This window comes from Onychostruthus taczanowskii, unplaced genomic scaffold, assembly GCF_017590055.1.
Source record: "Onychostruthus taczanowskii isolate IOZ18803 unplaced genomic scaffold, ASM1759005v1 scaffold20, whole genome shotgun sequence".
Lineage (NCBI taxonomy): Eukaryota > Metazoa > Chordata > Aves > Passeriformes > Passeridae > Onychostruthus > Onychostruthus taczanowskii.
Genome location: NW_024499240.1, coordinates 7,024,688 through 7,051,651, shown reverse-complemented (window position 1 = coordinate 7,051,651; position 26,964 = coordinate 7,024,688). Strand labels below are relative to the sequence as shown.

The following is a 26,964-nucleotide window of genomic DNA, read 5'->3' as shown; positions in this document are numbered from 1 at the left end:
TCTGCTGTAATGTAATGTTTTATCTTTTATTTGCTTTACAGACCCACCAGGTCCACCTGCAAATCCAAGAGCAACTGATACCACAAAGACAAGTGCATCTTTAGCCTGGGGCAAGCCTCACTATGATGGTGGTCTTGAAATCACTGGCTATATAGTGGAGCATCAAAAAGAAGGAGAAGATGAATGGGTGAAAGACACAATAGGGACTGCTTTAAGAATCACTCAGTTTGTTGTAGCTCCTCTGCAGACCGGAGCCAAGTATAATTTCAGAATCTCTGCCATGAATGCTGCAGGTGTCGGTGAAGCAGCAATAATTCCAAGTGTGGAAATTACTGACCGAGAAGAGATTCCTGACTTTGAACTGGATGCTGAGCTAAGAAGAACACTTGTTGTTAGAGCTGGATGCACTATTCGGATTTTTGTACCAATTAAAGGTCGTCCAACTCCAGAAGTTACATGGACAAAAGATGATGCTTCCCTCAAAGGACGTGCCAGTATTGAAAATACCGACTCTTTTACACTCTTGATTGTCACAGAGTGCACCAGATATGATGCAGGAAAATATGTAATGACTCTTGAAAACGCTGCTGGTAAGAAGACTGGCTTTGTAAATGTAAAAGTCTTGGATACGCCAGGTCCACCAATAAACCTTAAGCCTAGAGAAATAACCAAGGACAGCATCACCCTCCAATGGGATATGCCTCTGGTAGATGGAGGTTCACGTATAACCAACTATATTGTTGAGAAACGCGAATCAACTCGGAAGGCATATTCGACAGTCACAACCAACTGCCAGAAGTGTTCCTTCAAGGTTCCTAATTTGGCTGAGGGGTGTGAATACTATTTCAGAGTACTGGCTGAAAATGAGTATGGTATTGGTGAACCAGCTGAAACTACAGAACCAGTAAAAGCTTCTGAGGCCCCATCCCCACCTGAGAGCCTTAACATTATGGATGTAACACGGAATTCAGTTAGCCTAGCTTGGCCAAAACCAGAACATGACGGTGGCAGCAAGATCACTGGGTATGTAATTGAAGCACAGAGAAAAGGAACCAACCAGTGGGCACACATCACCACTGTAAAAACACTGGACTGTGTAGTAAAGAATCTAACTGAAAATGAAGAGTATACTTTCCAGGTTATGGCAGTTAACAGTGCTGGAAGAAGTGCTCCAAGGGAAAGCAGACCAGTTATTATCAAGGAGCAAACAATGCTACCAGAGTTTGATCTCCGTGCTATTTACCAGAAAACAGTCATTGCCAAAGCTGGTGACAATATCAAGATTGAAATCCCTGTACTTGGTCGTCCAAGGCCTACTGTGACTTGGAAGAAAGAAGACCAAATACTTAAGCAAACACAAAGGGTAAATTATGAAAATACAGCAACTGCAACCATACTGACCATCAATGAATGTATTCGAAGTGATAGTGGTCAATATCCACTGTCAGCTAAAAATATTGTTGGAGAAGTTAGTGAAGTAATCACAGTTCAGGTTCATGACATACCTGGACCGCCTACTGGACCAATCAAATTTGAAGAAATTTCATGTGATTTCCTAACATTCTCGTGGGAGCCTCCTTTGAATGATGGTGGTGTACCAATTAGTAACTATGTTGTAGAAATGCGTCAGACTGACAGTACCACGTGGACTGAATTGGCAACTACAGTGATACGCACTACATTTAAAGCCATTCGTCTTACTACTGGAGTTGAGTATCAGTTCCGCGTTAAAGCTCAAAACAGATATGGAGTTGGTCCAGCCATTACTTCAGAGTCTGTAGTTGCCAACTATCCATTTAAGGTACCTGGGCCTCCTGGCACTCCTCAGGTGATTGCAGTCACCAAAGAAACCATGACCATTAGCTGGAATGAGCCAGTTACTGATGGTGGAAGCCCAATACTGGGATATCACATTGAAAGAAAAGAGCGAAACAGCATTGTTTGGCAGACTGTAAGTAAAATGTTGGTGTCAGGAAATATCTTTAAATCATCTGGACTTACTGATGGCATTGCATATGAATTCCGTGTTATAGCAGAAAACCTGGCTGGGAAGAGTAAGCCAAGCAAGCCATCTGAGCCTGTGTTTGCCCTGGACCCAATAGATCCACCTGGTAAGCCGATACCTCTGAACATTACAAGACATGCAGTTACGCTGAAGTGGACTAAACCAGAATATAATGGAGGTTTTAAGATAACTGGCTACACAGTTGAAAAAAGAGACCTTCCTAATGGCCGTTGGCTGAAGGCTAATTTCAGCAATATACTAGAGACTGAATTCACTGTAAGTGGTTTAACAGAAGATGCTGCCTATGAATTCCGTGTCATTGCTAGGAATGCTGGTGGAGCTGTTAGTCAGCCCTCAGAGCCATCAGATGCAATTACTTGTAGAGATGACATTGAAGCACCAAGGATAAAGGTGGATGCTAAATACAAGGACACCATAGTGCTGAAAGCAGGTGAAGTTTTCAGACTTGAGGCTGATGTTTCAGGTCGCCCTCCACCAACTATGACATGGACAAAGGGAGAAAAAGAACTTGAAGACACAGCAAAATTAGAAATAAAAATAGCAGATTTCTCTACCATTCTCACCAACAAAGATTCCTCAAGAAGAGATGGTGGTGCTTACACTCTTACTGCAACAAACCCTGGTGGCTTTGCCAAGCATATCTTCAATGTTAAAGTTCTTGATAGACCTGGCCCCCCAGAAGGACCTTTGGCTGTGTCTGAAGTCACTGCAGAAAAATGTGTGCTGTCATGGCTACCCCCACTGGATGATGGAGGAGCAAAGATTGACCATTATGTGGTTGAAAAACGTGAAACAAGTAGATTGGCATGGACATCTGTAGGCACAGAAGTTCCAGTGACTAAACTGAAGGTTACTAAACTGTTGAAGGGCAATGAGTATGTATTCCGAGTTATGGCTGTTAACAAATACGGAGTTGGTGAGCCGCTGGAATCAGAGCCCATTCTTGCAGTAAATCCATATGTTCCACCTGATCCACCTAAAACTCCTGAAGTTACAGCAATTACAAAGGATTCTATGGTTGTCTGCTGGGGCCATCCTGATTCTGATGGAGGGAGCCCAATAACTAATTATATTGTGGAACGTCGAGACAAGACTGGTCTACGGTGGGTGAAGTGTAACAAAAGGGTTGTTACTGACTTACGTTTTAAGGTGTCTGGACTGACAGAAGGCCATGAATATGAATACAGAGTCATGGCGGAAAATGCTGCTGGTGTCAGTGAGCCAAGCCCAACCAGTCCATTCTATAAAGCCTGTGATACTGTATTCAAGCCTGGTCCCCCAGGTAATCCTCGTGTTTTGGATAGCAGCAAGTCCTCTATTACAATAGCATGGAACAAACCAATATATGATGGTGGTTCGGAGATCACAGGTTACATGGTTGAGATTGCACTACCTGAAGAAGATGAGTGGAAGATTGTAACTCCACCAGTGGGTCTAAAGGCCACTTCTTTTACCATCACTGACTTGAAAGAAAACCAAGAGTATAAAATACGGATCTATGCTATGAACTCCGAAGGTCTTGGGGAACCTGCTCTTGTTCCTGGCACTCCAAAAGCTGAAGAAAGAATGCTACCTCCAGAGATTGAACTTGATGCAGAGCTACGTAAAGTTGTAACTATTAGAGCTTGCTGTACTCTGAGACTCTTTGTCCCAATTAAAGGAAGACCAGCACCTGAAGTTAAATGGACAAGAGAACATGGGGAATCTTTGGATAGAGCGAGCATTGAATCCACAAGCTCTTATACTTTACTTATTGTTGAAAATGTAAATAGATTTGATAGTGGCAAATACATACTGACAATTGAAAACAGCTCAGGTAGTAAGACAGCATTTGTGAACGTCAGAGTTCTTGATACTCCAGGGGCACCTCAAGATTTGAAAATAAAGGAAGTTACAAAATCTTCAGTTACACTCACATGGGAGCCTCCACTCATAGATGGTGGCTCTAAAATAAAAAATTACATCGTTGAAAAACGTGAATCAACAAGAAAAGCTTATTCAACTGTTAATGCCAATTGCCACAAGACCAGCTGGAAAGTTGATTCACTGCAAGAAGGCTGCAACTACTACTTCAGAGTCCTCGCTGAAAATGAGTATGGAATAGGCCTTCCAGTTGAAACTTCAGAATCCATAAAAGTATCAGAAAGACCACTTCCACCAGGGAAAATAACTTTGTTGGATGTGACAAGAAATAGTGTAACCTTATCTTGGGAAAAACCTGAACATGATGGTGGTAGCAGAATTCTGGGCTATATTGTAGAAATGCAAAGCAAAGGCAGTGAAAAGTGGTCAACCTGTGCTACTGTAAAAGTTACTGAAGCCACCATCACAGGATTGATCCAAGGTGAAGAATACACCTTCCGTGTTTCAGCTCAGAATGAGAAGGGTATCAGTGATCCTCGCCAGCTGGCTGTACCAGTTGTTGCAAAAGATCTTGTGATCCCACCAGCTTTCAAACTGCTGTTTAACACTTTCAGTGTTCTAGCAGGAGAGGACTTAAAGGTTGATGTTCCTTTTGTTGGTCGACCCAAACCAGCAGTGTCTTGGCATAAAGACAATGTGGCATTGAAGCAGACTACAAGAGTAAATGCAGAAAGCTCGGAAAACAACACAGTGTTAACAATAAAAGAAGCATGCAGAGAAGATGTGGGAGCATATGTAGTTAAACTTACAAACTCTGCTGGTGAAGCAACTGAGACACTAAATGTTGTTGTCCTTGACAAACCAGGACCTCCAACTGGACCAGTAAAAGTAGATGAAGTAACAGCAGACAGTATTACCATTTCCTGGGAACCACCCAAGTATGATGGTGGTAGCTCTATCAATAATTACATTGTAGAAAGAAGAGACACTTCCACCACAACTTGGCACATTGTGTCAGCTACTGTTGCAAGAACAACTATAAAAGCATGTCGTTTAAAAACTGGCTGTGAATATCAGTTCAGAATTGCAGCTGAGAATAGGTATGGGAAGAGTACGTATCTCACCTCAGAGTCAATAATAGCCCAATACCCATTTAAAGTTCCTGGTCCACCTGGAACTCCTTTTGTAACAAATGTCACAAAAGACAGCATGGTGGTACAATGGCACGAACCAGTCAGTGATGGTGGTAGCAGGATCATTGGTTATCACTTGGAGCGCAAAGAAAGAAACAGCATTCTGTGGGCTAAACTGAATAAAACACCTCTTCCAGATACCAAATTTAAGACAACTGGCCTTGAGGAAGGTCTTGAATATGAATTCAGAGTCTATGCAGAAAATATAGTGGGAATTGGAAAGGCAAGTAGAGCATCTGAATGCTATACTGCACGTGACCCTTGTGACCCTCCAGGTCGTCCAGAACCTGTAATTGTCACAAGAAGCTCAGTAACACTCCAGTGGAAGAAACCTATATACGATGGTGGAAGTAAAATCACAGGCTATGTTGTTGAAAAGAAGGAATTACCTGACGGCCGTTGGATGAAAGCAAGCTTTACAAATGTCATTGATACTCAGTTTGAAGTAACTGGTCTAGTTGAAAACCAGAGATATGAGTTTCGTGTTATAGCACGAAACGCTGCAGGTGTTTTCAGTGAACCATCTGAAAGCTCAGGGGCAATTACAGCAAGGGATGAAGTAGAACCACCTCAAATAAGTATGGATCCAAAATTCAGAGACACTATTGTAGTGAATGCTGGCGAGTCATTCAAGCTTGACGCTGATGTTCATGGCAAACCAATACCTTCCATTCAGTGGTTAAAAGGTGATCGTGAGCTGACAAGCACCGCTCATATGGAAATAAAAACTACTGATTTTGCAACAAGCCTCAGTGTGAAGGAAGCCACAAGAGTTGACAGTGGGCAGTATGTACTACTGGCAAAGAATGTTGCAGGTGAAAAGAAGGTTCCTGTTAACGTCAAAGTTCTTGATAGACCTGGACCTCCAGAAGGACCTGTTGAATTTACAGGTGTTACAGCTGAAAAATGCACACTGTCATGGAAACCTCCACTACAAGATGGTGGTAGCGATATTTCACACTACGTTGTAGAAAAAAGGGAAACCAGTCGCTTGGTGTGGACTGTTGTTGACTCAAACGTGCAAACCCTGAACTGCAAAGTTACAAAACTTCTAGAAGGAAATGAGTATGTTTTCCGCATCATGGCAGTAAATAAATATGGTGTTGGTGAACCTCTTGAGTCTGACCCAGTAGTCGCAAAGAACCCATTTGTTGTGCCACTTCCTCCAAAGGCTCCAGAAGTCACAGCAGTTACCAAGGATTCTATGATAGTTGTATGGGAAAGACCGGCCTCAGATGGCGGCAGTGAAATCCTAGGCTATGTCCTTGAAAAACGAGATAAGGAAGGCATTCGCTGGACACGATGTAACAAGCGCCTGATAAGTGAACTGCGATACAGGGTGACTGGTCTTATAGAAAATCATGATTATGAGTACAGAGTTTCAGCTGAAAATGCTGCTGGTCTTAGTGAACCAAGTCCACCTTCTACTTACTACAAAGCATGTGATCCTATTTACAAGCCAGGTCCACCCAATAATCCCAAAGTTACAGATGTTACAAGATCTTCAGTTTTTCTTTCATGGGGTAAACCTATATATGATGGTGGCTCTGAAATTCAGGGATACATTGTGGAAAAATGTGATGTAAGTGATGGTGAATGGTCAATTTGTACCCCTCCAACTGGAATTAAGAATACTCACATGGAAGTAGAAAAATTAGTGGAAAAACACGAATACAAATTCCGCATATGTGCAGTTAATAAAGCAGGAGTTGGAGAGCATGCAGATGTTCCTGGTTCTGTCATTGTAGAAGAGAAGATGGAGGCACCAGACCTTGACCTTGACATGGAATTAAGGAAGATTGTGAATGTGAGAGCAGGAGGTTCCTTAAGACTTTTCGTTCCCATCAGAGGTCGTCCAACACCTGAAGTAAAATGGGGTAAAGTGGATGGTGACATCAGAGAAGCAGCTATTATTGATACCACTAGTAGCTTTACTTCCCTTGTTCTAGATAATGTTAACAGATTTGATAGCGGAAAATATACTCTGACCTTGGAAAACAGCAGTGGAACAAAGTCTGCATTTGTCAGCGTAAGAGTACTGGATACCCCAAGTGCACCTGTTAACTTAAAAATCAGAGAGATCACTAAGGACTCTGTTTCACTTTCATGGGAGCCTCCTCTCTTGGATGGTGGAGCAAAAATAAAGAATTTCATTATTGAAAAGCGTGAAGCAACAAGAAAGGCATATGCAGCTGTTGTAACAAACTGCCACAAGACTTCATGGAAAGTAGATCAACTTCAGGAGGGCTGCTATTACTTCTTCAGGGTCTCTGCTGAGAATGAATATGGAATTGGCCTCCCTGCAGAAACCAGTGACCCAATTAAAGTTGCTGAAGTTCCACAGCCTCCTGGGAAAATAACAGTGGATGATGTCACAAGAAACAGTGTCTCACTAAGCTGGGCAAAACCTGAACATGACGGTGGTAGCAAAATCATACAATATATTGTTGAAATGCAAGCAAAGGGTAGTGAAAAGTGGTCAGAGTGTGCTCGTGTTAAAACACTTGAAGCACTTGTTACTAATCTAACTCAAGGGGAAGAATATCTTTTTAGAGTAATGGCTGTAAATGAAAAGGGTAAGAGTGATCCTAGAGCACTTGCAGTTCCAATAGTTGCCAAAGACCTGGTGATTGAACCTGATGTAAGACCTGCTTTCCACAGTTACAGTGTTCAGGTGGGACAGGACCTAAAAGTAGAAATACCAATTGCAGGTCGACCTAAACCAACTGTTACCTGGGTTAAAGATGGCCAGCCATTAAGGCAGACAACAAGAGTCAATATTAGCGATTCAGCTGATCTCACTATACTGAATCTTAAGGAAACTAGCAAAGAAGACAGTGGCACTTACGAAATCACTGTGGCTAATGTTGTTGGGCAAAAGTCTGCCTCTGTTGAAATTATTACTCTTGACAAACCTGACCCTCCAGTTGGACCTGTGAAGTTTGATGAAATAAGTGCAGAAAGTATTACCCTGTCATGGAATCCCCCAGCGTACACAGGCGGCTGCCAAATCACCAACTATATTGTGCACAAGAGAGATACAACGACCACTGTATGGGAAACAGTTTCAGCTACTGTTGCAAGAACTACACTGAAGGTGACTAAACTGAAAACTGGTTCAGAATACCAGTTCAGAATCTTCGCTGAGAACAGGTATGGGCAGAGTTTTGCATTGGAATCTGCACCAGTCGTAGCACAGTATCCCTACAAGGAACCAGGACCTCCTGGCACACCATTTGTGACAACAGTTACAAAAGACTCCATGGTTGTACAGTGGCATGAACCAGTAAATGATGGTGGCAGTAAAGTGTTGGGTTACCATCTTGAGAGAAAGGAGAAAAACAGCATTCTATGGACTAAAGTAAATAAGACTATTATACAGGACACAAGTTTTAAGACAAATAACCTTGAAGAAGGAATTGAGTATGAGTTTCGAGTTTCTGCAGAAAATATTGTTGGGGTAGGCAGAACAAGTAAAGTTTCTGAGTGCTACGTAGCTCGTGATCCATGTGATCCTCCAGGTCGCCCAGAACCTATAATAATAAAAAGAAGCTCTATTACTCTACAGTGGACCAAACCAGAATATGATGGTGGAAGTAAGGTTACTGGTTATATTGTAGAGAAACGTGACTTACCAGATGGTCGCTGGATGAAAGCAAGCTTCACAAATATCATTGAAACTCAGTTCACTGTAACAGGACTTACTGAAGACCAAAGATATGAATTTAGAGTAATTGCAAAGAATGCTGCAGGTGCAATAAGCAAACCTTCTGACAGTACAGGACCAATAACGGCAAGGGATGAAGTTGAACTTCCACGAATTTCAATGGATCCAAAGTACAAAGACACTATTGTTGTAAATGCTGGTGAAACATTCAGACTTGAGGCTGATGTTCATGGAAAGCCACTACCAACCATTAAGTGGTACAAAGGAGATAAAGAGCTTGAGGACACTGCTAGATATGAAATAAAGAACACAGATTTCAGTGCATTAATAATTGTAAAAGATGCTATTAGAGTTGATGGTGGACAGTACATTCTGGAAGCCTCTAATGTTGCAGGAACAAAGACAGTAACAGTAAACGTAAAAGTCTTGGACAGGCCAGGACCTCCAGAGGGCCCAGTCCAAGTGACAGGAGTTACAGCTGAAAAATGTGCACTGGCATGGGGTCCTCCTCTTCATGATGGTGGCAGTGATATTTCTCATTACATTGTAGAGAAGAGAGAAACTAGCCGCCTGGCATGGACTGTGGTTGCTTCAGAAGTTTTACCTACAATGCTGAAAGTAACAAAACTCTTGGAAGGAAATGAATACGTCTTCCGTATCATGGCAGTTAACAAATATGGGGTTGGTGAGCCATTAGAATCTGTGCCAGTAATGATGAGAAATCCATTTGTGGTTCCTGGACCACCAAAGGCCTTGGAAATTACCAACATCACGAAGGATTCTATGACTGTCTGCTGGACCCGGCCAGACAGTGATGGAGGTAGTGAAATTGTAGGTTACATTGTAGAAAAGAGAGACCGAGCAGGCATCAGATGGATAAAATGCAATAAACGACGCATTACAGATTTGCGATTAAGAGTTACAGGTTTAACAGAAGATCATGAATATGAATTCAGAGTTTCTGCTGAAAATGCTGCTGGAGTTGGTGAACCAAGCCAAGTTTCTCCCTACTTCAAAGCTTGTGACCCGATGTTCAAGCCTGGCCCACCTACAAATGCCCATGTTGTGGATACCACCAAAAGTTCAGTTACGCTCAGTTGGAGTAAACCTATTTATGATGGTGGTTGTGAAATCCAGGGATACCTTGTAGAAATCTGTAAAGCAGATGAAGATGAATGGTCACTTGTTACTCCACAGACAGGCATACGTGCCACTCGATTTGAGATCAAAAAGCTTACTGAACATCAAGAGTACAAACTACGAGTGTGTGCTCTCAACAAGATCGGTGTGGGAGAGGCTGCATCTGTTCCTGGTACTATTAAACCAGAAGACAAACTTGAAGCTCCAGAACTTGATATTGATTCAGAGCTAAGGAAAGGGATAGTGGTTAGAGCTGGTGGGTCTGCTAGGATTCACATACCATTTAGGGGACGACCAACACCTGACATCACATGGTCCCGAGAAGAAGGTGAATTCTCAGAAAAAGTTCAGATTGATAAAGGCGTAAACTACACACAACTTTCAATTGACAACTGTGATAGAAACGATGCTGGAAAGTACATTCTTAAGCTGGAGAACAGCAGTGGTTCTAAATCTGCATTTGTTACAGTGAAAGTCTTGGACACGCCAGGACCCCCACAAAACTTAGTGGTAAAGGATATAAAGAAGGATTCTGCTGTATTATCTTGGGAGCCACCAATTATTGATGGTGGTGCAAAGGTAAAGAACTATGTAATAGACAAGCGTGAGTCAACCAGGAAGGCATTTGCAAATGTAAGTGCTAAGTGTGCCAAGACAAGTTTTAAAGTTGAAAATCTTACAGAGGGAGCAATTTATTACTTCAGAGTTATGGCTGAAAATGAATATGGAATTGGTGTCCCAGTTGAAACCAGGGATGCTATCAAAGCCTCAGAGCCACCTCTGCCTCCTGGGAAAGTAACGCTCACTGATGTCACTCAGAGAAGTGCATCGCTTACGTGGGAAAAACCTGAACATGATGGAGGTAGCAGAATTTTGGGATATCTTGTTGAAATGTTGCCTAAAGGAACAGAAAAATGGAGTGTTGTTAGTGAGACCAAAACATGTAATGCAGAGGTTTCTGGTTTGAGTCCAGGACAGGAATATCAATTCCGTGTGATTGCCTACAATGAAAAAGGCAAAAGTGATCCCAGAGCACTTGGAATTCCTGTGATAGCTAAAGACCTGACTATTGAGCCAAGTTTCAAACTGATGTTTAATACATACAGTGTACAAGCTGGAGAAGATCTGAAGGTAGAAGTACCATTTATAGGTAGACCCAAACCTACTATTACTTGGACAAAAGATGAGCAGCCACTGAAACAGACAACCAGATTAAATATTGAGAATACAACAACATCAACTATTTTACATATTAAAGAAAGCAACAGGGAAGACTTTGGTAAATATACAGTAACAGCAACAAATGCAGCAGGTACAGCAACAGAGCACCTGAGCATAATTGTACTAGAAAAGCCTGGCCCACCACGAGGACCTGTCCGCTTTGATGAAATTAGTGCAGACTTTGTTGTTTTGTCATGGGATCCACCTGATTATACTGGTGGCTGCCAGATAAGCAACTATATAGTAGAAAAGCGTGACACAAGCACTACCACGTGGAACATTGTGTCAGCAACTGTTGCAAGAACAACCATCAAAGCAACAAAGCTTAAAACAGGTTCTGAATACCAGTTCAGGATTTCTGCTGAAAATAGATATGGAAAGAGCTCTCCTTTGGCTTCTAAATCAGTTGTTGTGCAATACCCCTACAAGGTGCCTGGACCACCTGGAACCCCATTTGTTACAGCAGCTTCCAAGGACCATATGATCGTACAATGGCATGAACCAGTTAATGATGGAGGAAGCAAAGTTCTTGGCTACCATCTTGAGCGTAAAGATAAGAACAGCATTCTTTGGACAAAACAGAACAAGTCACTTATTGTGGACACCAAATATAAAACAGATGGCCTTGAAGAAGGTCTTGAATATGAGTTCAGAGTTTCTGCTGAAAACATTGTTGGTATTGGCAAAGTCAGCAAAGTATCAGAACTGTATGTTGCCCGAGATCCTTGTGACCCACCTGGTCGCCCAGAGGCCATTCTTGTTACAAGAAGTAATATCACACTGAAGTGGAAAAAGCCTGAATATGATGGTGGAAGCAAAATAACTGGTTATATTGTAGAAAAGAAAGAATTACCAGATGGTCGCTGGATGAAAGCCAGCTTTACAAATGTGTTGGAAACAGAATTTACAGTAAGTGGCCTTGTTGAAAACCAACGATATGAATTTAGAGTAATTGCAAGAAATGCAGCAGGTTGCTTGAGTGAACCATCTGAAAGTACAGGGCCTATTACTGCCAGAGATGAAATTGAAGCACCAGGTGCTTCACTGGACCCTAAATACAGAGATGTCATTGTTGTTCATGCTGGAGAAACCTTTGTTCTTGAAGCTGATATCCATGGCAAACCTATTCCTGATGTTACATGGTCAAAAGATGGTAAAGACCTTGAAGAAACAACTGCAAGAATGGAAATTAAATCTACCATTGAGAAAACAATTCTCACTGTCAAAGACTGTATAAGAGTAGATGGAGGTCACTATACTCTTAACCTCAAAAATGTTGGTGGCACCAAATCTATACCAATAACTGTGAAAGTGCTTGACAGACCAGGACCTCCTGAAGGACCTTTGAATGTTACAGGTGTCACTGCAGAAAAATGCTACTTGTCATGGTCTCCACCTTCACATGATGGTGGTTCTAGTATCTCACATTATATCATTGAGAAGAGAGAGACAAGTAGGCTTTCATGGACACAAGTAGCAACAGATGTGCAGGCTCTAAATCACAAGGTAACCAAACTCCTTCCTGGCAATGAATACATTTTCCGTGTAATGGCAGTGAATAAATATGGAGTTGGAGAGCCCTTGGAATCTGAACCAGTTGTGGCTCGTAATCCATACAAACCCCCTGGTCCTCCTTCAACACCTGAAGTTTCAGCAATCACAAAAGATTCTATGGTGGTAACATGGAGTCGCCCAGAAGACAATGGAGGAGCTGAAATTGAAGGTTACATACTTGAAAAACGAGACAAGGATGGTATCCGGTGGACCAAATGCAATAAGAAAAGGCTGACAGACTTGCGATTCAGAGTGACAGGTCTAACTGATGGGCATTTCTATGAGTTTAGAGTGTCTGCTGAAAATGCTGCAGGGGTAGGGGAACCCAGTGAGCCATCCATTTTCTATCGTGCTTGTGATGTATTATATCCACCAGGTCCACCTAGCAATCCAAAGGTTACAGATACTTCCAGGTCATCAGTTTCCCTTGCCTGGAGTAAGCCCATTTATGATGGTGGTGCTCCTGTTAAAGGGTATGTAGTGGAAGTAAAAGAAGCTGCTGCTGATGAATGGACTACCTGCACCCCACCAACAGGCCTACAAGCAAAACAGTTCACCGTGACAAAACTGAAGGAGAACCAGGAGTATAACTTCCGCATCTGTGCCATCAACTCAGAAGGAGTAGGAGAACCCGCGACTATACCTGGTGCAGTCTTAGCAGAGGACAAGATGGAACCTCCTGAAATTGAACTTGATGCAGATCTCAGAAAAGTAGTCACTGTACGTGCTAGTGGTACTTTACGCCTGTTTGTCACCATCAAAGGAAGACCGGAACCTGAAGTTAAATGGGAGAAAGCAGAAGGAACAATTAGTGAGCGAGCTCAGATTGAAGTCACCAGTTCCTATACAATGCTGGTCATTGACAATGTCAATAGATTTGATAGTGGTAGATATAACCTTACTTTAGAGAACAACAGTGGCAAAAAATCTGCTTTTGTTAATGTCAGAGTGCTTGATACACCTAGTGCACCTCTAAACCTGACAATCAGAGAAGTGAAAAAAGATTTTGTAACTTTAGCCTGGGAAGCACCACTTATTGACGGCGGAGCTAAAATTACCAACTACGTAGTTGAAAAGCGAGAATCCACAAGAAAGGCATATGCCACAGTTACAAGCAACTGTACTAAGAATTCCTTCAAGATTACTCAGCTACAAGAAGGATGCAGTTATTACTTCCGTGTTCTAGCTGTAAATGAATATGGGGCTGGTTTACCAGCAGAAATTGCTGATCCAGTTAAGGTGTCCGAACCACCTTCTCCACCTTCAAAGGTCATTCTTGTTGACGTGACTCGCAATTCTGCATCAATTAAATGGGAAAAGCCGGAGAGTGATGGTGGCAGTAAAATTACTGGTTATATAGTAGAAATGCAGACTAAAGGAAGTGTAAAATGGAGTGCATGTACACAGGTGAAAACATTGGAAGCAACAGTAACAGGCTTAAGTATGGGAGAAGAATACAGTTTCAGGGTGATTGCCATTAATGAAAAAGGAAAAAGTGATCCAAGAGAACTTGGTGTCCCAGTCATTGCAAAAGATATTGAAATCCAGCCATCTGTTGAGCTTCTTTTTAACACATTCACGGTGAAAGCTGGAGATGATCTTAAGATTGACATTCCATTCAGAGGGCGACCTCTTCCCACTGTTAGCTGGAAGAAGGATGGGAATCCCTTAAAACAGACAACCAGGGTAAATGTTGAAACATCAAAGACTTTAACTTCACTGTCCATCAAGGAAGCTACAAATGAAGATCTGGGACATTATGAATTGCATCTTTCAAATACTGCTGGAACAACAACAGCTTCTCTAACCGTAGTTGTCCTTGACAGACCAGGACCACCAACTGATGTTAAAATTGATGAAATTAGTGCTGATAGTGTAACTCTGTCTTGGAAACCTCCAGCATATGATGGTGGATGTCACATTAGCAATTACATTGTGGAGAAGAGAGATACTACCACAACAACATGGGAGGTTGTATCTGCAGCAGTTGCAAGAACATCAATTAAAGTAACTCGACTCGTCACTGGATCTGAATATCAGTTCCGTGTTTGTGCAGAAAACCGCTATGGGAAGAGCACTTATATTAATTCTCCTTCTGTTGTGGCAGAATATCCATTTAAGCCTCCAGGTCCACCAGGAACACCTCGTGTGGCACACGCAACTAAATCTTTCATGATTGTAACTTGGCAGGTACCAGTTAATGATGGAGGTAGTGTAGTACTAGGATACCATTTGGAGCATAAAGAAAGAAGCAGCATTCTTTGGACAAAAGTCAACAAGAGCCTCATAACAGATACACAAATGAAAGTTACAGGTCTTGATGAAGGACTGATGTATGAATATCGTGTGTATGCAGAAAACATTGCTGGAATAGGCAAATGCAGCAAAGCATGTGAACCAGTTGCTGCAAGAGATCCATGTGATCCTCCTGGTCAACCAGAAGTTACTAATATTACAAGAACATCTGTCTCATTGAAGTGGACTAAACCAGAATACGATGGTGGAGCTAAAGTAACAGGATATATTATTGAACGCCGAGAACTGCCAGATGGTCGTTGGCTAAAATGTAATTTTACTAATGTGCAAGAAACATACTTTGATGTAGGTGGACTTACAGAAGACCAGCGTTATGAATTCCATGTGATTGCAAAGAATGCTGCTGGACTCTTCAGTCAGCCATCTGAATCAACTGGACCTGTGACTGTGAAAGATGATGTAGAGGCTCCAAGAATTATGATGGATGCCAAATTCAGGGATGTTGTAGTTGTGAAAGCTGGAGAAGTGTTTAAAGTCAATGCTGATGTTGCAGGACGGCCGATACCAGTGATTTCATGGACAAAGGATGGCAAGGATCTTGAAGGAAAAGCTAGAGTTGAGATAGTATCAACAGATTACACTACTGCAATAACCATTAAGGACTGTATCCGAGGGGATTCAGGACAGTATCTACTAACATTACAGAATGTTGCAGGAACAAAATCTTTGGCAATTAATTGCAAAGTACTTGATAGACCTGGCCCACCTGCAGGCCCATTAGAAATAAATGGCCTTACTGCTGAAAAGTGCCATTTATCATGGGGACCCCCTCAAGAAAATGGTGGTGCAGAGATTGACCATTATATTGTGGAAAAACGTGAGACCAGCAGAATTGCATGGACACTTTGTGAAGGAGAGCTTAAAACAACATCTTGTAAAGTGACAAAATTACTGAAGGGTAATGAATATATTTTCAGAGTAATGGGAGTTAACAAATATGGCGTTGGTGAGCCTCTAGAAAGTGTTGCTGTCAAAGCCCTAGACCCATTTACAGTGCCAAGCCCACCTACATCTTTAGAGATCACCAGTGTGAGCAAAGATTCAATAACTCTGTGCTGGGCAAGACCTGAGTCTGATGGAGGCAATGAGATATCGGGCTATGTAATTGAAAGGCGTGAGAAAACCAGCCTAAGATGGATTCGCGTAAACAAAAAGCCAGTTTATGATTTAAGAGTGAAATCATCGGGTCTCCGTGAGGGATGTGAATATGAATTCCGGGTTTATGCAGAAAATGCTGCTGGCCTCAGTCTCCCAAGTGAAACCACACCATTGATTAAGGCAGAAGATCCAATTTTCTTGCCATCGCCGCCATCTAAACCTAAGATTATGGATTCTACAAGATCAAATATCACAATTGGTTGGACAAAGCCACTGTTTGATGGAGGTGCTCCAGTGACAGGATACACAGTCGAATACAAGAAAACCGATGAAACTGACTGGACAACAGCTATTCAGAATTTAAGAGGCACAGAATATGCCATAACTGGATTAACATCAGGCTCTGAATATGTTTTTAGAGTGAAATCCATTAACAAAATGGGTGTCAGTGAACCAAGTGATGTCTCAGAACCTCAGGTGGCAAAAGAAAGAGAGGAAGAGCCTGCCTTTGAAATTGACAGTGAAATGCGGAAGACTTTAATTGTAAAGGCTGGTGGATCATTCACAATGACTGTTCCTTTCAGAGGCAAACCAGTCCCAAATGTAACATGGAACAAACCAGACACTGATCTCCGTACACGTGCAAGCATTGACACGTCAAGTAATTGTACATCTCTTACTATTGAAAAAGCAACAAGAAATGATTCTGGAAAATATACATTAACGTTGCAAAACATCCTGAACACTACCACCTTGACTTTAATGGTCAAAGTTCTTGATACGCCTGGCCCCCCATCTAATATTGCAACAAAAGACGTAACTAAAGAATCTGCTGTGTTATCTTGGGATGTTCCTGAAAATGATGGTGGAGCACCTGTAAAGAACTATGTAATTGAAAAACGAGAAGCTAGCAAAAAGGCGTGGGTGACTGTGACAAACAACTGTCATCGCCTGTCCTACAAAGTGACTGGTTTGCAAGAAGGTGCCATCTACTACTTCCGTGTCTCTGGAGAAAATGAATATGGTGTTGGAGTGCCTTCTGAGACCAAGGAGGGAACAAAAATAACAGGTATGTTTTACTATGAAAAAATCCGTTAATACTTAAAATAATGTGTTTTAAAGTATTTACTTCAAAATAATGCCAAAAGCTTTAAATCTGCATACAGTAAAATGGACCAAATAAAAAAGAGCTAAGTAATAGCTTGAATTTTAAATTTTGCTTGGATTTTACTTAAAATATTTCTAATATACAAATTGGTTTAAAACCTCATTTTCTTGATCCAGATTGTGTTCCTTTGTAATTGCTAATATAAAAAGTCAATATCTTTTATATTTTTAACCTGTTGCACTTTTTTCCTCAGAAAAACCCAGCCCACCAGAAAAGCTAGGAGTAACAAACGTCACAAAGGACAGTGTTTCTCTTTCATGGCTAAAACCAGAACATGATGGTGGAAGCAGAATTGTTAGCTACCTCCTTGAAGCTCTTGAGAAAGGACAGCAAAAATGGGTTAAGTGTGCAGTTGTAAAGACAACTCATCATGTTGTCCATGGTCTTAAGGAAAACGTTGACTATTTCTTCAGAGTGTCTGCAGAAAACCAAGCTGGTTTAAGTGATCCTAAGGAACTACTGCTCCCTGTTACAGTTAAAGAACAATTAGGTATGCTTCCTGGCATGAGACAAAAGTCATATTCAATTGCATTCATATTTTAAAAGATGGAACATTCTTTTAATGGTTTGGAAATGTTTTATTTTTCAGAATCTCCTGAGATTGACATGAAGGGCTTCCCTCATAACACTGTATATGTTCGAGCAGGATCAAATCTAAAAGTTGAAATTCCAGTTTCAGGAAAACCAGTGCCAAAGGTGACACTGTCTAGAGATGGTGTCGCACTGAAACCTACCATGAGATTTCACACAGAAACCACTGCTGAAAGTCTCATTATCAACCTTAAAGAAAGTGTGGCTGCTGATGCTGGCAGATACGACATTACTGCTGCGAACTCAAGTGGCACCACAAAATCATTTGTTAATATTGTTGTGCTGGATAGACCCGGTCCTCCTGTTGGTCCTGTTGCCCTTAGCGATGTCACTGAAGAGAGTGTAACACTCAGATGGCAGCCACCAGCTTATGATGGTGGAAGTCAGGTTACCAACTATATTGTACTGAAAAGAGAAACAAGTACTGCTGCTTGGTCTGAAGTGTCTGCCACTGTTGCTAGAACCGTTATCAAAGTTATGAGGCTCACAACAGGAGAAGAGTACCAATTCCGCATCAAAGCTGAGAACCGCTTTGGCATCAGCGATCACATAGACTCACAGTGTGTGGTTGTCAAGCTTCCTTATAGTGAGTAACGTGCTTCTCATGGTTTACAGTGATGTTTTAGTGCTCTGATGTTGCAAATATAATTTTGTTAACAATCAATTTTTTTTGCTATCATCAGCTACCCCGGGCCCTCCTTCTACACCATGGGTCACTAATGTTACCCGAGAGAGTATTACTGTCGGATGGCATGAGCCAGTCACTAATGGTGGCAATGCTATCATTGGGTATCACCTGGAAATGAAAGACAGAAATAGCATATTATGGCAGAAGGCTAACAAGACCCTTATTCGCACCACTCATTTCAAAGTCACCACAATCAGCGCTGGCCTTATCTATGAATTTAGAGTTTATGCAGAAAATGCAGCTGGCATTGGAAAAGCAAGTCGTCCTTCTGATCCAGTCCTTGCAATTGATGCTTGTGGTATGTACTCTCTATAAAATAATGAAGCCCAGTCATTTTGTCCCCCTGTGATCTGTTCTGTACAATAAGACAATATTCAAAATAGCTGTTAATTATTGGCAATATTCTTGTTTCCTTCTGCAGAGCCACCAAGAAACGTTCGTGCCTCAGATATTTCCAAGACCTCTATCACTCTCTCCTGGCAGAAGCCAGCATTTGATGGTGGTAGCAAAATCACTGGATACATTGTAGAAAAACGTGATCTTCCAGATGGCAGATGGACAAAAGCTAGCTTCACCAATGTTATTGAGACTCAGTTCACAGTATCTGGCCTGACACAGAATTCCAAGTATGAATTCCGGGTCTTTGCAAAGAATGCTGTCGGTTCCATCAGTAATCCCTCAGATGTTGTGGGTCCTATCACATGTGTTGATACATACGGTAAGTGTTTTGCAATGATATAATGATATAATTTTTGTGTACTAGGACAATGGCTGTGCTGTTTTGTAGATTCACGGTCTTTTAAATATATGGAAGGATAGTTTACAGTGATTGACTCAAAAAGCATGACTAACTGTGAGCATTTGGGCACGATTGTAATGGGCATCTTTAGCTGTATCTCCATTTTTAAAGTCATCTGGTATCTTTATTCTCTGAGCAAAAGAAGTCTGCCCATGGTTCAAGTGGTTATATTTATACATATAATTGTCTTTTCTTCATAGGATTTGTTCTAACTTATTCTAGGTTTATGATATAAATTATATATGCTCTCTTACTTTGATCTGTATTTTTTAAATACCTTTATCTACTAGATTAAATAAGGTAGTATTATTTGGGGGTTTTATTAAATACAGGACTACAACAAACACGTTTTAAACTTTTTCTTATTTTTTCTTAAGGTGCACCTGAAATCGATGTGCCACCAGAATATACAGAAGTGGTAAAATACAAAGCAGGAACTTCAGTTAAGCTAAAACTAGGCATCTCAGGCAAGCCTATACCCACAATTGAATGGTTCAAAAATGGCAATGAAGTCCTAACCAGTGCACTAGTGTCTTTTGAAAGCACAACAGAATTTGCTTCTATACTCATCAAGGATGCAAATAGACTCGACAGTGGCACCTATGAATTAAAACTGAAAAATGCCATGGGTTCAGCATCAGCCCATATTAGAGTACAGATACTTGGTAAGTCTTGAGATGCAACTGTATTTTACTATTAAACAGTAATTCAGTAGTGAATACTTAACAGATTCTTTCTTCTGCCTTCCACAGACAAGCCAGGACCCCCAGGTGGACCTATACAGTTTAAGACAGTCACTGCTGAAAAGATAACAATAATGTGGGACCCACCAGCAGATGATGGTGGTGCAGCTATAACACACTATGTTGTTGAAAAGCGGGAAACAAGTCGGGTTGTATGGTCTTTAATTTCTGAAAAACTGGAGGGATGTATCATAACTACAACAAAACTCATCAAAGGAAATGAGTATGTGTTCCGTGTCCGTGGTGTGAACAAGTTTGGAATTGGCGATCCACTGGAATCTGAGCCTGTTGTAGCCAAAAATTCATTTGGTAAGAAATAAGTTCTATAAAATAACTTATGCAACTGAATTGTCTTGTATACTGTTTGTAAGTAGCATTGATCAACTGACATATTGATTTTTTATTCAGTTACACCTGGACCACCTAGTACACCAGAAGTCACAAAGATAACCAAGAATTCTATGACTGTTGTCTGGAGTAGGCCCACTGTTGATGGAGGCAGTGAAATATCAGGATATTTTCTGGAAAAACGTGACAAGAAGAGTCTGAGTTGGTTCAAGGTCTCTAAAGAAACCATTCGGGACACCAGACAGAAAGTAACAGGTCTGACGGAAAACAGCGAATATCATTTCCGAGTTTGTGCTGTCAATGCAGCTGGACCCGGTCCATTCTCTGAGGCTTCTGACTTCTACAAAGCTGCAGATCCTGTTGGTAAGATTCAATGTGCATTTCTTCCAATAGGTTAGAAATCAAAGGAAAATGAGTAGTTTAGGGTGGGATTGTACCAACATAATTGAGGGCAGATTTTCTTCCTCTTGCAATTAATGGGATTCTGATTGGTGTTTTTCCCCCCATAAACTATCATTTACAGATAAGCCAGGCACACCAACAAAGCTGAAAGTTGTGGATACAACCAAGACATCTGTTACACTTGGCTGGATTAAACCTGCTTATGATGGAGGAAGTCCAATTACCCACTACGTGGTGGAAAAGAGGGAAGGTGAAGAGCAAGAATGGACTGTAGTCAGTACCAAGGGAGAAGTGAGAACAACTGAATATGTTGTATCCCACCTCCAGCCAAGTGTTAATTACTATTTCCGTGTCTCTGCTATGAATTGTGCTGGACAAGGAGAGCCTATTGAAATGATGGAACCTGTTCAAGCTAAAGATATTCTTGGTACTGTATTTCTTTGTGATTTATCATTTTCCTGTGTATTTTTTAAAACTATTTCTTATTTCACATTCCAAGTATGCATTATTAATTTTTTATTTATTTCCACAGTGGCACCAGAGATTGATCTGGATGTTGCTCTTCGGACATCTATTGTTGCTAAAGCAGGTGAAGATGTGGAAATAATGATTCCATTCAAGGGAAGGCCTCCTCCAACAGTCACATGGAGAAAGGGGGACAAGAATCTTGGGACTGATGAAAGATATATCATCCAAAACACAGAATCATCTACACTGCTTACTATTCCTCAAGTTACACGAAATGATACAGGAAAATATGTTCTTACAATTGAAAATGGAGTTGGAGAAGCAAAATCATCATTTGTAAATGTAAAAGTACTTGACACACCTTCTGCATGCCAGAAGCTGCAGCTCAAGCATGTCTCTCGTGGCACAGTTACACTGGTATGGGAGCCACCTCTCATCAATGGTGGTTCTGAAATAACAAATTATGTTGTTGAAAAAAGAGATGCTACAAAGAGGGCCTGGTCAACTGTTACAACAAAGTGTTCTCATACCACCTTTAAACTGACTAACCTGTCAGAAAAGACTGCATTCTTTTTCCGTGTTCTCGCTGAAAATGAAATTGGACTAGGTGAACCTTGTGAGACAACTGAACCAGTGAAAGCTGCAGACGTACCTGGACCTGTAAAAGACCTAACCATGAAAGACTCTACAAAGAGTTCTGTTAAATTGCAGTGGAGCAAACCTGACTATGATGGTGGTAGCATTATATCAGATTATGTTATTGAAAAGAAACTTCAGGAAGAGAAAGAATGGACGTATGCAGGCACAAGCAAGAGCTGTGAATTTGTAGCTGAAAAACTTAAAGAGCTTTCTGTCATGGAATTCAGAGTCTTTGCTAAAAATGAAAAAGGCATGAGCGACTCTGTTACTGTTGGACCCATTACTGTGAAAGAGCTTATAATAACACCTGAGGCTGACCTTTCTGATATTCCTGGAGGTCAGATTGCAGTAAGAATTGGACATAATCTGCATGCTGAATTGCCCTATAAAGGTAAACCTAATCCATCAATGAGCTGGCTCAAGGATAACCTCCCTCTTAAAGAAACAGAACATCTTCGTTTCAAGAAAACTGAAAACAAGATAAGTTTAAGTATCAAGAATGTGAAAAAGGAGCATGGTGGCAAATATACTTTAATTCTTGATAACGTAGTCTGCAGAAAGTCATTCACAATCACTGTAATCACTCTTGGTCCTCCATCTAGGCCAAAAGCACCTTTAAGAATAGATGAAATCAAAGCGGATAGTGTAGTTTTGTCATGGGAGGCTCCTGATGATGATGGGGGAGGAGAAATTACTGGCTACAGTATCGAGAAGAGAGAAACATCACAAATGAACTGGAAGCTGGTCTGTTCAAGTGCTGCAAGAACAACCTTCAAAGTACCAAACCTTGTTAAAGATACTGAGTATCAGTTTAGAGTTCGTGCAGAAAACAGATACGGAGTGAGCCCACCTCTTATCTCAGCAGATGTTGTGGCAAAGCACCAGTTTAAACCACCAGGTGCCCCAGGCAAGCCTGTTGTATACAACGTAACTGCTGATGGAATGAGCATTTCTTGGGATGCTCCTGTTTATGATGGTGGTTCAGAGATTATGGGATACCATGTTGAAAAGAAGGAAAGAAACAGTATTTTGTGGCAGAAGGTTAATGTTGCATTAATATCTAACCGAGAATACAGGATTACTGGACTGCTTGAGGGCCTGGATTACCAGTTCCAAGTATATGCTGAAAACGCTGCAGGTTTAAGCCGAGCTAGTGAGCCAAGCAAATTTACTTTGGCAGTCTCTCCAGTAGGTAAGTGAACGACTAATCACTCACCCGAGTAAATTCTGTTCTTGTAGATTATTGTGAGCAGTAATAAAAATAAATCTTCATTATTTTCCTTTCAGACCCACCTGGTACTCCTGATTATATTGATGTCACTAGGGAAACAATCACCCTGAAATGGAACCCCCCTCTGCGTGATGGAGGCAGTAAGATTGTGGCTTACAGCATTGAGAAGCGGCAAGGAAGTGCAGACCGTTGGCTCAGGTGTAACTTTACTGATGTCAGTGAGTGCCAGTATACAGTTACAGGGCTCAGTCCAGGTGACCGATATGAATTCAGAGTCCTTGCAAGAAATGCTGTTGGTACCATCAGCCCACCTTCACAGTCTTCAGGCTATATCATGACCAGAGATGAAAATGGTAAGAATTCTTTTAAAATATGCTTGGATATTGAAGCCAGATAAAATTTCTGGCTGTACTGATGGGAAGTGGGAAGTCAAGGGGCAAAGAACTTGTGACTGAGGTCCTCCCGGTCAATTCAGAACATTTATGTTCATACTCCAGGGTGGGAAGGTCTAAATTAAAGACCCAAGTCTGGCAGACATACATAATCAATTGCTGAAAAGCATGGCACTCTACATTGCTCTTGAATAAGCAGCAACAGCAGCAAAATTGGAAAGAAGGCATAGACTGTAATATTCCAATGCACTGAATAATCTCAAAATTAAAATGTGCCTCAGGTTGCTTGGCATACTATTAACGCCACGTATTAACCATACTTTTCACCTTTATATATGTGCAAATATATATATATATGATGCACTTATGGATACTTACAGGAAAAATAAGTTTATCATTCATATAATAACTGCTATTTAGAGAATGCCATTTTGCAAGTGAAATAATTTTATATTTCACATACTTTTATAGTTAGTAAATTTAGAAGAGTACCAGAAAAATATTTAGCTATATGGAAATTGATTTATATTTTCCTTTTTTAGTTGCTCCAACAATTGAATTTGGTGCTGAACACTTTGAAGGCCTTACTGTTAAAGCTGGAGAGAGCATTAGACTTAAAGCTCTAATCAGAGGACGTCCAGTACCTAAAGTGACATGGTTTAAGGATGGTAAAGAGATTGATAAAATGATGAATATAGAAATAACTACAGCTATTGGATATAGTACAATCTTCATTAGAGATGCTGTCAGGGAACATCGTGGAGTGTACACAGTAGAAGCCAAAAATGCATCAGGCACTAAACGAGAAGATATTACCATCAGAGTACAAGGTACTGTACTTCACCAAGCACTTTCAGCATGCTTTTTTAAAAATAGTATTTTATTATAAGTGTCAGCAAATTATAACTGTGAACCTTTGAAATTGCAGACACACCAGGAAAAGTTGGTGGACCAATACGATTCACAAACATCACTGGAGAAAAAGTCACATTATGGTGGGAGCCTCCAGCTAATGATGGCTGTGCTTCTATTTCTCACTACATAATTGAAAAACGTGAAACCAGCAGGATTGCTTGGGCATTAGTTGAAGATAAATGTGAAGCTTGCAGCTATACAGCACTTAAATTAATTAAGGGCAATGAGTATCAGTTCCGTGTCTCTGCAGTGAACAAATTTGGAGTTGGCAGACCATTGGAGTCTGATCCAGTTATCGCACAAATACCTTACAGTAAGTTTCCACCTCATTCTGCACAAATACCCATGGAGTTACCATCTTGTCCTTCTAATAACATTTTTCTTTGTTTTTAGCTCTCCCTGATGCACCAGGAACTCCAGAGCCTACCAATGTAACAGGAGACAGTATCACACTCACATGGGCAAGACCAGAGTCAGATGGTGGAAGCGAGATAAATGAGTACATTCTTGAAAGGAGAGAAAAGAAGAGCATGCGCTGGGTTAAAGTATCCAGTAAGAGGCCCATTACTGAGAACAGATACAGGGTAACTGGCCTTATTGAAGGCAATGAGTATGAGTTCCATGTCATGGCTGAAAACGCTGCAGGGGTTGGACCTCCAAGTGACGTTTCAAAGCTGATTAAATGCAGAGAGCCAGTCAGCCCACCAAGTGCTCCTAATGTTGTCAAGGTGACAGACACATCAAAGACTAGTGTAACCTTAGAGTGGACAAAGCCAGTTTTTGATGGAGGCATGGAAATAATCGGGTACATCATTGAGATGTGCAAAGCTGATCTTGAAGCATGGCAGAAAGTCAATGCAGAGACTGTTATTGCTACTAAATATACCGTTGTTGATTTGGAGGCAGGAGAACACTATAAATTCAGAGTTAGTGCTGTCAATGGTGCTGGCAGAGGAGAAAGTTGCGAAGTTCCTGCTTCAGTCCAAACCGTGGACAGGCTTTCTGCACCTGAAATTGATATTGATGCAAACTTCAAGCAGACTCATATTGTAAGAGCAGGTGCAAGCATTCGTCTATTCATTGCCTTCTCTGGAAGGCCAGTTCCTACTGCAGTGTGGTCCAAAGCAGATGCAAATCTTAGTTTGCGTGCTGACATTCAAACAACTGATTCATTCAGCACGTTGACTGTAGAGGAATGCAATAGGAATGACGCTGGCAAGTATGTCTTTACTGTGGAAAACAACAGTGGAAGCAAGTCTATTACATTTACTGTCAAGGTTTTGGACACACCTGGTCCACCAGGTCCTATTACCTTTAAAGATGTGACTCGAACATCTATTACTTTAATGTGGGATGCTCCTGTTCTAGATGGAGGTTCTCGTATTCACCACTATGTTGTGGAAAAACGTGAAGCAAGTCGTCGTAGCTGGCAAGTGGTGAGTTCAAAATGCACTCGACAAATCTTTAAGGTCACAGATCTAGCAGAAGGTATGCCATATTACTACCGAGTATCGGCAGAAAATGAATATGGTGTAGGTGAACCCTGTGAATTAACAGAACCAGTTGTAGCCACAGAAGAACCTGCTCCACCTAAGAGACTAGATATTGTTGATACAACCAAATCTTCTGTAGTTTTAGCTTGGCTTAAACCCGATCATGATGGTGGTAGCCGTATTACTGGATATCTTCTTGAAATGAAACAAAAAGGATCTGACTCCTGGACTGGAGCTGGACAAACCAAGCAACTTACTTTCACCGTTGAAGGCCTTGTGGAGAACACAGAATATGAGTTCCGGGTCAAGGCGAAGAATGATGCTGGCTACAGTGAGCCAAGAGAAGCTTTCTCTTCTGTTATTGTTAAGGAGCCACAGATTGAACCAACAGCAGATCTCAGTGACATAAGCAGACAGCTTATAACATGCAAGGCTGGAAGCACCTTTACTATTGATATACCAATCAGTGGGCGCCCAGCTCCGAAAGTGACATGGAAACTTGAAGAGATGAGGCTGAAGGAAACTGAAAGAGTGACCATCAAGACAACAAAAGACCGAACCACACTGACTGTCAAAGACAGTATGAGAGGTGACTCTGGTAAATACTACCTTACACTTGAGAACACTGCTGGTGTGAAAACATTTACTGTCACAGTGGTAGTCATAGGAAGGCCAGGTCCTGTCACTGGCCCAATTGAAATATCGTCTGTATCTGCTGAGTCCTGTGTGTTGACCTGGAAAGAACCTGAAGATGATGGCGGCAGTGACATTACAAACTACATTGTAGAGAAACGTGAATCTGGCACAACAGCATGGCAGCTGGTGAATTCCAGTGTGAAACGCACGCAGATCAAAGTCAGTCATCTCACAAAATACCAAGAGTACAGTTTCCGAGTAAGCTCAGAAAATCGATTTGGTGTCAGCAAGCCAGTTGAATCAAAAACTGTAGTTGCTGAGCATCCATTTGGTAAGTGAAACACTTCTCAAAATTTGTTCTTTTTTTCTGACT

General features: G+C 41.3%; 1 protein-coding gene across 50 annotated transcripts in view; it reads left to right on the top strand.

Annotated features, from left to right (window-relative positions):
- Positions 1-26,964, top strand: part of TTN (titin) — a 238,064-nt gene that overhangs the window by 192,241 nt on the left and 18,859 nt on the right. For all 50 annotated transcript variants that reach the window (XM_041403525.1, XM_041403521.1, XM_041403519.1 and 47 more), the window contains 14 exons: positions 42-17,147; positions 17,440-17,736; positions 17,836-18,423; positions 18,521-18,823; positions 18,947-19,243; positions 19,702-19,989; positions 20,077-20,376; positions 20,476-20,778; positions 20,939-21,244; positions 21,350-23,116; positions 23,212-23,508; positions 24,090-24,377; positions 24,476-24,775; positions 24,856-26,922. In XM_041403525.1, the coding sequence (XP_041259459.1) occupies positions 42-17,147; positions 17,440-17,736; positions 17,836-18,423; positions 18,521-18,823; positions 18,947-19,243; positions 19,702-19,989; positions 20,077-20,376; positions 20,476-20,778; positions 20,939-21,244; positions 21,350-23,116; positions 23,212-23,508; positions 24,090-24,377; positions 24,476-24,775; positions 24,856-26,922 (24,507 nt within the window). The remainder of the gene's footprint in view (positions 1-41; positions 17,148-17,439; positions 17,737-17,835; positions 18,424-18,520; positions 18,824-18,946; positions 19,244-19,701; positions 19,990-20,076; positions 20,377-20,475; positions 20,779-20,938; positions 21,245-21,349; positions 23,117-23,211; positions 23,509-24,089; positions 24,378-24,475; positions 24,776-24,855; positions 26,923-26,964) is intronic.